This window comes from Thunnus maccoyii, chromosome 19, assembly GCF_910596095.1.
Source record: "Thunnus maccoyii chromosome 19, fThuMac1.1, whole genome shotgun sequence".
Lineage (NCBI taxonomy): Eukaryota > Metazoa > Chordata > Actinopteri > Scombriformes > Scombridae > Thunnus > Thunnus maccoyii.
The window spans coordinates 19,339,155-19,353,229 of NC_056551.1; the positions used below are offsets into that span (position 1 = coordinate 19,339,155).

The 14,075-nt window shown below is 39.7% G+C and overlaps 1 protein-coding gene across 1 annotated transcript in view; it reads left to right on the forward strand.

Annotated features, from left to right (window-relative positions):
* Positions 1-10,901: 10,901 nt before the first annotated feature.
* The window catches only part of itga1 (integrin, alpha 1), a 55,795-nt gene continuing 52,621 nt past the window's right edge, over positions 10,902-14,075 (forward strand). Inside the window, exon 1 of the mRNA XM_042395600.1 lies at positions 10,902-11,233. Within this exon, the coding sequence (XP_042251534.1) occupies positions 11,185-11,233 (49 nt within the window). The 5' untranslated portion in view covers positions 10,902-11,184. The remainder of the gene's footprint in view (positions 11,234-14,075) is intronic.

The window sequence follows — 14,075 nt, forward strand, 5'->3', positions numbered from 1 at the left end:
CTTTAATGTTTAAAACTACACACTGTCCCAATCAATAAATCAAATCAATCAATCAGTTTCCTGGAGGGAATGGTTAATAATCATTTTGTGTCACCATAGTGACAGGTGTTGAGCATAGACTGTATAGATGGATGTAGCAAAGAGTGACATCACCCATTACTTTGCATTGGAGGCAGTTTGAAGCCCAGAGTTGCAGTTTTCCCGTTTGGAGCCAGGAGTTTCCAAATAAGGAGTGCGGGTTGTTGCCTTTCACGTTATTGAAATATGCCTCACTACCACACTAGCTTACTGGGAACACCAGGTACACACATGGGCTAATGTTAGCTAAATAATGCTAACACACTGGTATTGTATTAAACATACTTAAATATTGCAACAATAGTCTGTCTCAGTGCAAGTCCCAAACTGTCAATGGACACCCACGACTGACATCAAAGCTAATGTAAGTCTTCAAATCTTATTAATTGAGCAATAATTTCCAAAATGACCACCAGCACACTAATTAGAGGGGCCAAATTTAGCGATTGAGACCATAATGACAAAACATTATTGACTTAGTATTTCTAGTGAGAAATTGACACATTTTGAATGGGAGTCAGTGGGAGCATCTAGCAGCTGTCAGTGGTATTGCACTTTAAGATACTTCAAGCTGTGGTAGTTGCCATTTGGGTTTTGAGCAGTGGTAGAAGGAGCACTGAGATCATTAACTTCAGTAAAAGTAGAAATACCACAGTATAATACTCAATTACAAGTAAAAGTCCTGCATTCAAAATCCTACCTAAGTAAAAGTACAGAAGTAGTTGCAAAATTGACTTAAAGTATCAAAAGTAAAAGTACTCATTATGCAAAATGGGTTGATAGATTGTTGATAGTTAATAGATAGTTGATAGAACCTTTGTCAAAACAACTACTAGAGGTTGGTAAGAAAGAGATGAAGAAGTATTCGCACCAGTGTTCGGGGCTCGCTCCTCAGCAGCAGCAGCTTGTATGTCTGTGTCGAGTGTGCCATGATCTGAGCATTAAATAAAGTGTGACAGTACTGTATTGAGAATTGTCTCTTTTAGGTTCAAAAGGTAAATTGTATTCACACACTCAGAATTGAGAGACTCAAGTAAAGTGTCAGATTGCAACAAAATGCAACAAAAACATGAATAAAAATGTTTAAAATGGACAGCAGCCTGTCTCAAGTCCTTTGCCTTGAATACATTTTTGTGGCGGATAGGAATATATTAATTTCATGGAAATTTAAAATGAATTCAGAAAGGCTGGGATGCAGAATTTAATTTAAAGCATATTAAATGGCATTACATGTCATGAGGGCTCAAATATTCAGTGTTGTGCATGGCTATGCTCACCAGAGAAGAAGGATTTGCCACTGCTGTAATGTGTGTCTATGGGAGACAGAGAGTGGGTAGCCAGGCTGTAACTGAAGCTCTGACTCCATGTTGACGGAGTCAAAGGGTCGACACCCTGTTCTGGCCCTTTGTAGAGTGAAGTGAAGCTCCTAGTCCTGTCAGCAGGTCAGAGGGGAGATAGATCCCCAGGAAGGAGGAGACTGAAGACACCGCTAATTGATGCCCATGTGTCAGATTGTTGTTTTCGCCTGCCTAGGGGGGACTGGAGGTTGACTTTGAAGATAGTGTGCTAATTTATACTCACATGCTCCCATGCAACCATCAAAGTCTGAATTAGGAATTAATAAACAACGGATTGACCAGCTTAAACTTGCTTTTTTGGCAATTGCCTAATACATGCCCTCCTTTAACTTTTTTGCCTTTACACTTCATGGAGTTCCCTAATAGAAAAAGAAGTTTAAAAAAATCTAGATCTGGGTTTACAATGGGTATACAAGGGCCAAAAACTTGTGTACTTTTGGCAGAAATTCAAGTTTTACAAGTTTTGCATAGTTTGAATTTAAAGTGTAGTGTACCATGAGCCCTAATGGTCTGAGACAATCTCTTATACACAGAAAATAAAGCACAGATCCAATTATCACATTGGTTTCCATCTGTTTCTTATTAGTCATTTCCTGTTTGTTGATGGCTTCCCAAATATCTGTTATAGACACATTTTCAATATATAAGACTAAATAAATAAAAGAAAGGAACAAGAAAGAGTGAGGACCATAGGGGGGTTGAACTCAAGATATTTCCATTTGCTCTCCTCCTTGGTCTGGTTAATGTTCGAGTTAAAAACATAGTCAAATGCTGTTCTCATCAAAGAGGAATCAGTAAGGAAGGATCTGCTTTCTCTCTGAGCTGACTTAGTTTTTTCCCTGAAGTTCACCCCCAGTAGTATTGCTAAGTCACGCTTGAGAGCAACCACCAACGGAGCTGCATAGTCATGGAGCGTAACCATGAGAAAGTACTCTTATCATACACATTCATTGTCTTTACTGTTTATTGGAGATTAAGAAAAAGGAAGAAATAAATTGAGCAGTTCAGAGAAAAATTGGCAGAATGGGCTTTTGTACCTGGTTTTGTCGATAATGCCAATAGAAAAGAAAGTTAGGATATTTCAACCTCTGCTGCTTCAATTTTGGCTGCTCTTTTGTAAAAGCTGCATTAACCCTCCGCCTACTTGTCTCGCGATACCAGACATTCAGAGATCTTGTCCACCAAAGTCTGGGGATTTCTAAATGCACAGTAGTTGCTTGAACGGCAGCGAGAAAGGCTGCTAACAAACCTACGCCCCTTACATTTTGTCAAGCCTTACCAGAAATGATGCTCTCCCACCCGTTCTCCTCTGTAGTGAACTGCATGTCACTGCCCCAATATGAAGGGTCGCCCTAAAGACTTTGGATTGATTCTGCAATGCCGTTTTTTTTTCTTTAAACTCTCTAATTGTTTCCTACTAGTTTTAACAACAAAATCTGGGAGATTGTCCTCAGTCTCTATGAGCGAAGCATTTAGAGACTGACCTGTGAGTCTATTATCCTACCAACATATTTAACATACAAGGACTACCAACTGGGGTTCCTGGAGAATAAACTATTGTAAGAAATAACCATCATAGCAAAATATTAACTTATTTCTTCTAAGAAATTCTTTTCTCTTCTGAAACAGAAAAAAAAAAAAAGTTTTGCCAGGAAATACACATTTCGGGCCACAAGAGGGCTTTTTTTTCTCATCTGTGAAAGTAGCAGGTGAATTTTTATATTTTTTTTGTCAGGATTTTTCTAAGTGTTTTTTGTTGTAATACTTGTTTCAGCCACAAGAGGGCAAAGTTTTGTTTTTGTTTTCTTCATCTCTGAAAGTAGCAGGTGAAAAAATATGTTTGTTTGATGTTGTTATACTCATTTCGGCCACAAGGGGACAAAGTTTTGTTTTGTTTTCTTCATCATCTGTGAAAGTAGCAGGTGAAAAAATATTTTTTTTGTCAGGATTTTTTTCAGTGTTTGTTGATGTAATACTCATTTCGGCCACAGGGGGCCACAAGTGCACCACTACCCCATGTTCTAAATAGGACTGAAAGCATTCCTGTTTTCTTCCAGGTGAGTTTTAATAGCCCCATACCCTCTAAACACAAGGTACATATATTGTGTATTAGCAAGTTATGTAACATTACTGTTGCTAATCTGCTGTTAGCGTTAGCTATACTGACGTTAGCAGTTATCCCTATAGCTAGCGGGCTAACGGCTAACGTCAGTATAGCTAACGCCCTGGACCCCAATACCTTGGTATTTTTAAAAAGCACTAATCAAAACAGAAACAGAAAACAATTATATGAAGTTATTCAGAGCAAATTGATTGGCAAAGTAATGAAAAAATTGGTATGATAGAATAAAGCACCTGTGAGATATGACAAAAAGTATTCCTCTAGGGTCTGCGGGTACCCCAGTCGGTGGGATTAAGGTAATTCCTTTTTGGGCCACTTGATGGCAGCAGAACAAGCTGTAAAGACAGCACAGACAACTTTTACAGTTGTTATGGCAAACAGCACCCCATTTACACGTACTGCAGACACAAGCATTAATTTGGTCGCGTTTCTGTCCACCTGACAAATGTAAGTCCAACATTATTAAACATTGTTTTAGCTCTGTTTTGGTCTTGGACAGCTCTGGTGGGAAATACTGTATGTCGGGCTCTTTAACGGCTAAATGCTTCACTATGTTCATCAGCTAGTCTGTCACGCCATTTGATGCTGGGAAGGGGGGTTTTGTTAGAGCATTTGCTGAAAGAAGCTGTGGTTGGAAATTGTTCTGATGAGAACAGTAAGACTGAACCAAACAGTAAGGTTGCAGGCCGCGAAACCAAAACAATAAGCTAAAAGAGGCTGAGGGCGACCGCAGAGTTGGGTGATGATTCTCTCAGGGGTTTTTCACTTTCATTTTACATTTAGTCATTTGATCCATTGTTAATATAATACTATTCATTAGTGCAGCTCTAATCTGTCTCTAGTGAGTTCCCCGATTTTAGTTCCCCAATAAGGGTTCACTTGTCCGCAGATGTCATATTAGTGAAATATAGTCTCAAATTTCCAGATGTCAAATCAGTATTCAATGAATGAACAGCGAATACCATACACAGTATATGTTTACATTGAACTGTCATCTACCTTCACACACAAGCACTATCCATTTGTATACATTACAGATTCCTTAGACGCTCACTGTAAATAGCTTTAACTGCAGGGGAGGGGTTGTTATTGGGGAAGGAGAGTCTACCGCTTGGCTTTAGCATGACCTAATGATTGACTCAGTCTGCAAATAAATATTGTCTGTCAGACTGTATGAACCAAGCTAATTTCCTTCACTTAAAGGGATTTACTGTGCCTGCGATACACAGTTTGTCTTTATTACATTAGTGGAGCTACAAAAACAGCAGCTCAATAAAGCCACACTGATTGTTTTTTAGAAAAGAATATTCAAAGAAAGTATTTATGAAATTGAATGAAGATGACTTTGATTCATTAGGGAGCAAGAGAGCCTCGTATCTTGGACACTCCTAATGCTCTCTTCCTGTCTGTATGTATACAGACATTTAAAGGGGGAGAGAGAAGAAAAACACATTAGAATAGACCTCTACGGCTAATAGAGGAATATTGCATGTCAGGATGAAAGACAGGGGACTGAGGAAGCAGAGGAAACTGTGTAGGGGTCAAAATGAAAACATGGAGTGCCATTACTACACTCCCTATACATTGTTACCAGGAGGAAAAAAAGCATGTGAGTGGGCCGAGGTGCGTAAAAGAATGAGGAAGGGGGGAGGGAGATGGGTGGGGAAGGGTATGTTGAAATACATGAAAACTAATCAACGTCTTCCTGAGTCTCAGTCAGAGATATCTGTAGGGCCGAAGACAGGAAGGACTCCTGTAAACAGTCTCATTCACTGGGAGTTCCTGAGAGACTCTGTGCGATACAAATGTGTGTCTGTGTGTACATTTTAAGTGTATATGTATTGCTTGCATACCTCATATAACCCCACGGTATTCTTTGTATGTCTATGGCATACAGTGAACACAAAGTAGTGTGTGTGCGTGTGCATAGTTATATAATAAGGCAGGCTAAAACAGGATATACTGTGTGTGTGTGTGCGTGTGTGTGTGTGTGTGTAGTAAATAACTCATTCTGCATGCTAGCTGATGAGATGATCTTGGTGTTTGTAGTTCTTTGTATATAAAGCGATTCATAATATTTATACAAAGACATGGAGAAGGATAACTGCTACCCAGTGACTGCAGAAATAGATACAATCTTGCAGGTGTGTAAGAGTGTTTTGTGTGGGGATTGTGACACAGGCATACAGTATAGTAATGATTGTTTGACATTGCATGTAGGTAGTAGACATCAGCGTACAGGGCTGTGCAATATCTTGAATTAATTCAATTAATACTTTTTTTTTTTGCTTGATGTTTAAAATGTCTTAATTGTAAAATTTTGTTATTACAATATGCATGGGTGCCTGGTTATGTTTTAAAATGGGGGAGCAAACTTGGAAAGATAGACAAATTTCCTGCATTTCTACACCACCTAACCTTGTGGATTAAGTCAAGAAACAGCCATCTGCCATAGTCGAGATTAGTTAGATTGAGAGTACCATGAAAACCAAGATAGAATGAAGAACAGTATCTCATCTTATGAGATTGTTTTTCTTGAGTAAGCTTGAGGAAATGGACGTGTGGTTTGAGAACGTGTGAAAAGAGTCAGTTGTGTGAGTGTCATGGTCAATGCATGAGAGCAGCCCTGTTAATAGCCACGTTACACTTAAAAGAGCCGACTCTGATTCGACTTCTTTGTGAACGTCCCATCTCCACAGCTGAATCCTGTCCAATCAGTGAGCTAATGTTAGTAGTGCGGGCTAGCAAAGTTAGCTAACATTGACTGGTACAGCATTTCAGCGACAGTACAATCCTACTTTTAGCTAATTTAAAGTTTGGCTGGAGTCAGTGGGCCAAGCAGGTTCATTCAACAAACGCTAGCTTATCTTTTCCTATGTTCTATTTTCAATGTTCGCAGTTAAGCTAAATGGCATGTTTCTCACCTTTGTAAACAATCAGACTCCTGTGTGGATTGACAGACTGTGATTGACAGCCAAAGCATGCTGTGGCAAACAATTAGCAATTAACTGAATAATTAACTGAATAATAAGGATGCATTTGCTCCACTGCTCAGGCGCCTATGACAATGTGCACAAAAAGGTTATTTTTTCCACGTCAAAAAGTGATTAGTTGAACTACATGCACACCTGCTGCAGTTTACAGGACTGTCGTGACTCCAGATGGCTGTCTCGTAGTGAAGTTAACGGTAGAATCTACGAGGAAGACAGGCTAAAAATATCTGTACACTGATCTGTGTTCTCAGTTTGTGTTAGTTGACGCTGGCTAGCAGCAGTCTGCAAATATCAGACTGATGTCTTGTTAAGAAAAGCAAACAACAGCAGATCAGTTAGTGAGTGGAGCTTTCTGCTCTATCTGTGCTGAAATGGCATAAAACTGGACGCCCGTGTTCTACTTAGTTGAAGCATCTGGTGCTGACAGTCAGTAGCTGTGTGGGATAACCTGTATTTTATGCATAATGAAGACAGCCTTTCAGGTGGTGCAAGTCTTTAATTGTTCTTGCTCAACTGTCTTAAAAAAAAATATGATGTTTCAAGCCTGCATTTGAATCTACCCCAAGCTTGAAAAAAATTGAGATTTGATTTTTTTGCAATATCACCCAGCCTTACATGGGAGGGAAGAAAATCATGAGGACAGGTTAAATTTGACCCGTGTTTAAATTCATTAATACGCATAGAAAAAAACACTTATTATCATCCAGTAAGATGTTGTATCTGCTAAGTGACTTATTATTCATCAATAACCATAATATATATATACTTACTTTGATATTTTATGTACCTTAGCCCACATTTAACTTACAATTTACAAATCGTTTTTAGTTTAAAATAAGTACAATTTATCTATTTTATTGCTTATGATGAACAGAACAGGCAAATAAGACCATGAGATGATGTGATAAATAAAATAATTCCCAAAATAGCTTGTTTATATTTTCTTATACGTTACAAATGTGCATACTGTGCCGGCTGTGCGGTGAGATGTGAAAAATAAAGCATGAGAAAGCCACGGCCTTTACACTGCTATCCAGCTGGGGAACAGGACATGTGTTTCTGTATCTGTGGTTGTGTGTGCGTGTGTGTGCGCGTGCATGTGTGTGTGTGTGATAGGCTACTGTTGGGGACAAATTTCAGACTAAAGACCAGTTAACTGGGGACGGGTTGTCCAATTGAGGACAACAGCTTTGTCCCCAATTGGGAAAAAGCTGATTTTTGTGTCAGTGGTTAAGGTTATGGTTAGAGTAAGTCTCCAGGAAATGAATGTAAGTCCTGCATCACCTTGTCGGGGTTCATTTCACAATAATGACCTGCTTGCTGTACATTATCCCTTCTGAGATTGTCACACCACAGAAAAATGTGTAATTAATCACACAGTCAAATTTGAATGATTAAAAAAAATTGCAGAGTATATAAAATTAGGTGTCAAAATCGTGGAAAAGTAAGTGGTATTCTGTGCTCTGAAATGCTGGGGGCGTGTTCACTGAGTGGCCTCTGACTTAACAATGCTCATACCAAACGCTTGTATAAAATTGCGCAATTTAAAATAGGCCTTGTTTGTAGGTGTAAGGCAAGCAACATGGATGATATTTTTAAAATGAAGTAACATTAGGAGCCACTGTTTAATTCAGCACCTATTTTGTAGGTAAATGTGGACTTGTTTCAGTAAAAATGTAACATAATTGACTCGTTAACAAGCGAACCATCAACAATCATCGCAATTGCCTCTCACGTTGTGCTTTTTGGTTAAGTGCTGCCCGGCAAATGCTCTCCCTCCGGCTGGGGACCTCCCAGCCACACAGCTGGTGCTGAAGCCGAAGTTGCGGGCAATGGCCGACGGCGGCCGGTGTCAGCTGCCAGCGCTGCGTCAGTTAACTCTCCTCCCAGCTGAACAGCCAGTGCTGAAGCCAAAGTCAACGGACGCTTCAGCTGGATTTGAAATAACTCCTTGAGCGCTAATGTTGACCAAAAATGGCCCCATTAACCAGTAACAGCGGATTATCCAAATCAAATCCCAATTGTCTCCAATGAAAGCTTATAAAACTACGCGGTGTAAAAATAGTGACTATGAGTATGTGTGCTCTAGTGTTTATGTAGCCGGGGAGGGGTCATGCTGGTAACCCCTCTATGTCATCGAGCCACCATTTCAGACTTGCCCAAAAAATCCTGAACACAAAAATGGTCAAAACTCTACATAGTTCTAATACATAGAACATAGTTCTAACATGTATAATGTGCTTAAAAAGAAACGTCTGATTTTCCTTTACACAGACTTCAATTGTGGCTGATAGGGGATTACAATGAGAGCTGTAACTAGCTGCAATTCTAGTTGTCCTGAAATGGTTGGCAGTTGATTAACAGTGTTTGCTGGGTGTCAGTACACATTGTCAAGGTAAATACTGGCTGTTTCAAGGGTGCCATGACACGTGGTTTCCCCACTTGTAATTACCACTAGGAGGTTGATGCCAGTGGTTTTCTCCCCTAGTTTGGCGTGCTGGAACCCTGTCATCAGAGGATTTGGATGTTCTACTTGTGAACCACCCCAAGATGATTAGAGTAACACACAAAATAGTGCAAAATTGGCAAGCTTAGGTCTAATGATCATTTACAAATCGGAGGTATAGGCAGGCGTTACTACAGGATAACAGCTCGGGGTATCATTTAAGTGACCCTCCTTAAATGACACCACGAGTATTTTAGGATAACACTGCACTTGTGTTTCTGGTTGTAATTAAGGGATCCAGCTCAGGGAACCCATGAATAAATATTGTCCACTACCCTCCCTATTAGAATCTTATTGGGATTTTTGCAAGTCCTTTCCAGCTGTGGCCCCTGGATTCGGCACCATCATTTGTAACCCTACTCTTTTCGTAACGATTTAAGCTGGAATGAGTGGCCATAAATGGCTTCTTCATTCCAGTGCAGCAATTAAGCTATTAGTCAAACACAAGCAGCTAAATCCACCAAAATGTCACATTCACATTTTGTTTCTTCCATCTTAAACTTCTGAATGTTTATTTAAGACGGCGAGACGTCACTTTATCATCTAAGCCAAAAACTCGCAGTGCAAATAAACTACGTGACAAACAGAATGTATCACACATTGTGTCTGCACCATTAAAATGATATTTGTTTTGGTAACATGCCTGCACCATTAAAATGATATTTGTTTTGGTAACTGGTAAAGAATTTGTAGCAACTGTGGTTGATTATGTCCATGTTGGCAGTAGACATGCACCACTGAAATCTGGCGTCTCAGAGTAACAGCTGCAAAATGCCAGAACAATCAGAAAAAGTCAGGTCAGATAAAGCTTTTATATGTTAACCAATGGAAACTGTTATTGTTTACCATATTTATTTTGTTGAAACATCAAATTTCGAGATGTGAGACACTTTGTATACCTAAATATAAAAAGTAATACAAGTACATTTTTATTATTTCATTGTTAAAGTCTTGTTAGTGTGGCAAACTGATGACGTCTTTACTTAATGATCACATTGCTTGAAGTAAGGTCAAAAACATCACTGTGATTGAAGTATGATAATTTAGGGTACACACATTCTTTTACATGGTAGAACAGTTGTGCATGACATGTCATACTGCATATCCTGTATATGGTAATGCATGGGAAACAATTAAAATCAGGTTTAAGTAACTATTAATCAATCGAGGAATGAGACTACATTCAATTGACAGATGCGAAACATGTTTTAGATGCCACAAAATAAATCATACATAATGTATAACCAAGATGGTAAAACGTCCAGCTGCTTTTTCATCAGAAAACAGCAGCTGGTGAATGAATATGGACCTCACAGGAAAAAGAAACTTTAAATTATTACTTATATAAGTCCTAAGAGTAGTAAAAAGCTGGAAATATCAATTGAATTGGAACACAGGGGCTTCAATGAAGAGTGGGTGAACCGCCACAACCGGTTACTAGATTTACTAAAACAAAAGAGAGGAAGTGGAGAGGAAAACAACAATGAGAGTGTTTGTATGTTTTGGACAGTGTGATGCATTCATAACATTCTCTGATACCGTCATAAATCAATTATAATCTAATTTTAGTGCTATTATAACGAATCTGGTCTTACAATGTGTTGTTAAGAACAATGCAAGTGAAGGATCAGCTGTCACAGACTATATTCTGTTAAAATGAGACTATTCTGGTCTAATTGCTGAGCGCCTGACAGTTGTTCTCCGTCTCCAGACATCAGTGCACTGCTGTTATTTGACTGGTAAATTTTTTCCCATGCACTGGCAGACCAAGCCCCCGCAAACATAGCTTATAAGGTTGTAAGGAGTGAACTCCTTACAACTCTCCCACCGCCTTCCTCCTCCTCCTCCTCCTCCTCCTTCTTGTTTCTGTCAGTCCCACTCAGCTCGACTCGGCGGAGACGACACGCAATGGAACAGAGCTCATCCCAGAGATCAGCTTGAAACGGGACTTCAGACTGTTAAACCGTGCATGCTGCAGCACAAGAAATGCCTTGTGGACTCTTGTTAGTCGTTTAGCGATTTTCACTTCATTGGGGGGTCCTCTGGTGAGCTGAACAGCGATCGTGATAAGGAGAAAGTCCGTGGAGTAAATACGGCTACAGTACGGGACATCCTTGGCACGTCAAGATGCTCGGGATAAGTCAACATTTCACTTTGACAACGGCGGCAGCTGCTGGTGAGTGATACCTTTAATAAAGGAATTTGTGCTTATTATGAGATGAAATAATGAGTGACAGGCGGAGAGAGAGAGAGAGCGCCTTTTCTCCCGCGTCAAGGTCTCCAGCGCGTCTTTTGCGCACACGCCGGACAGCAGCTGACATCATCGCACTCTGCATAATTAACTATTAAATCGACTAAAAGCATCCATTAGGTGTGGCACTCACGTTCCCTTCACGCCCATTAAAGGTGGTGGCACCACAGTGTCCTCGTAAACTGCCCCTAAATAGGCGACTTTCCGTCTGTATTGCCCAGAGGTTATTTATTCTTACTGAGGGAAACCGCAAGGCACTTAATTGTTTCTATGTGCTGGAGTTTGGTCTTAGAAGCAATGACATTGCCTCATATAATAGTCATTACAGTCAGTCAAATTGCTGTATGGTGCTTTAATTGGATGTTGGGCATGCCAGTGCTTACACACAAGTGTCAAGGCTTTTTGGAAAAGAGGGTTTTGTAACTTCGACGCAAACATTTCTGCAGTGTCATGTGTTTTCCCAATTTTTCAGCAGAAATGACTGTTTTGCAAGGCATGTGTCATGTGAAATTATGTTAGCTCCCAGACCTTGTGTTTTGAATATTTTGATGAATGTGCAGGAGAGGGGATTTCCAAGACTTCTCAGTAATTAGATTTTAATTTTTAGTGGGTGAAAAGTAAACTTAGCAGCAGCTTTAAGAGGCAGCGTGGGCTCTGTGTTAGTAATTGATACGTGTGTTGGTATTGGGGAGTCCCTCTAGTGATGCTGTGCTCCCAGGTTCAGCCTTAGAGCAGCAGCAGTGAATTAACTTCTAGGTCATGTCCAAGTAGTTCAAACATGAGGGAAAGTACCGGCAAAGTAGAATGAACCCCTCCTCTGAGTTTGGAGGAGAAAGGAGAAGGAGAAGAAAGAGAGCAAAGTAAACAGAGCATGTCTCTCTTTAATTCTCAGATTCCTACGCTTACATGTGATACTGGCTTGTGATGGTCATTAGAGAATTGAGTTAGAGATGGAGCTAGAGATAGATGTGTGTGTGTGTGTGTGTGTGTGTGTGTGTGTGTGTGTGTGTGTGTGTGTGTGTGTGTGTGTGTGTGTGTTTGTGGCTTCTGGATTACCAGAAGCTCACATAGAAAATCATTACCATCCCATCATCACATCAAGAAGTAAGGTGCCCCCTCTGCCCCCGTTTAACTCCTCCAGTCAGAACGCTGCAGGTCAGTCATTGAGTTTTCGAAACATATCCGATGCTCTGACACATGCCACTTGCATCTCTGCCAGATACACACCCTCCACCCTCTGGCCATTAAATAATGATCTTGGCTCTGTCTGTGCACCCTCAAGCTGATTGTTTGTGAATGAGACTGGCTGCAATTACTTAACTGAACCAGTCCCATCCTGCTCTGACCTACTGGTGCTGGTACTGGACTCTGAGCTGTTGAGGAGTATGACCTCAGTTGGGTTATACTGGGGTTTGAGACCATACTGGGAGATCCCGTGTTGTGCTATCGGAGCTAGCTCAGCCTGCCTCAGAGGCCCACATGTGGTTATTGTAGTGGCAGCATTTAATCTCTGTAAATTCCTAACGGAGATGGGGCTACAGGTGGTTTGAGTTTGGTACTGCAAAAAAAAAGGGGGCATCTGGCTTCAATCAGTAGCCTATGTGTCGGACCAGAGTGACCAAATTTACTAAGAACATGAACAGCATGAATGACTATACTCGAGACTAAGGCTGTAACTAATTATTATTATTTTCATTATTGATTCATCTGTTTGTTCCTGTTTTGATTCATATAGTTGTCATTAAATGTGGAAAATGTGAGTAAAATAGAAAAAAATGCCCATCATCACTTCACCAAGCCCCCAAGAGGAAGTCTTCAAATTGCTTATAGTCAAAAATAAATAATTTACTGATATGAAACAGGGAAACGAACCAAATCCTCACATTTGATAAGCAGAAACTAAAAAATTACCAGCAGTTATTTTTTGCTTGATAAATGACTTTAACAATAATGAAATTTGCTGTTGATTGGGGCTGCAACTAACTATTTTTTTTCCTTATCTATCAATCTAATTTCTCCATTAATCACTTCATCATTTGGTTTATACATGTCAGAAATAGTGAAAAAAAAAATGCCCATCACCAATTTCTAAAGCTTAAGGTGATGTTATCAAATTGCTTGTTTTGTCCAACCAAAAGTCCAGAGCTCAAAGATATTCATGATATAAGACCAAAAAAAAAAAAAAAAAAAGATTTAGAGAATTTAGAGGCTGCAACTAGATAATTTCTGGTATTTCTGCTTGAAAAATAACTTTAAAGATAAATCTGACTATTTTTCTGTTGATTAATTTCAACACTACTTGAGACTTTCCATCTCTCCTCACTCTTTCTTTCTGTTGTCCTTGTGAATGATACAAGCCAAAGCTCTTTTTGTGAGCCTTCCTAAATGCAGCGAATCATGCAGATCACACATGATGAGATGTGAGAAACAGCCATAGGGCACAGTGGAGTTCATATGGTTCTCTAACACAGTATAACTTGTCTATTTTTGGCCTGTCGCTTGTTTAGAAAGATGTAAATTAGATTGAAGCTCTCAAGTTGAATTCTGTTTTTACTGTAGTATGTAGTATGTCAAGGTGTCTCTTAATTAATTTAGCAGATGTTCAGCTGGCTCGTCACGTGGAATACAGAATATAGACGACATGTTCCTCGTACTTAGGAATGTTTTTAATATCTTGGTCTTATGTGTGCTACAAATATGGAAAGAAGAGGTGAAGGGTTAGTCAAACACAAACTGATTTAGAATCCTCAGCATTCCTCGGAGGACT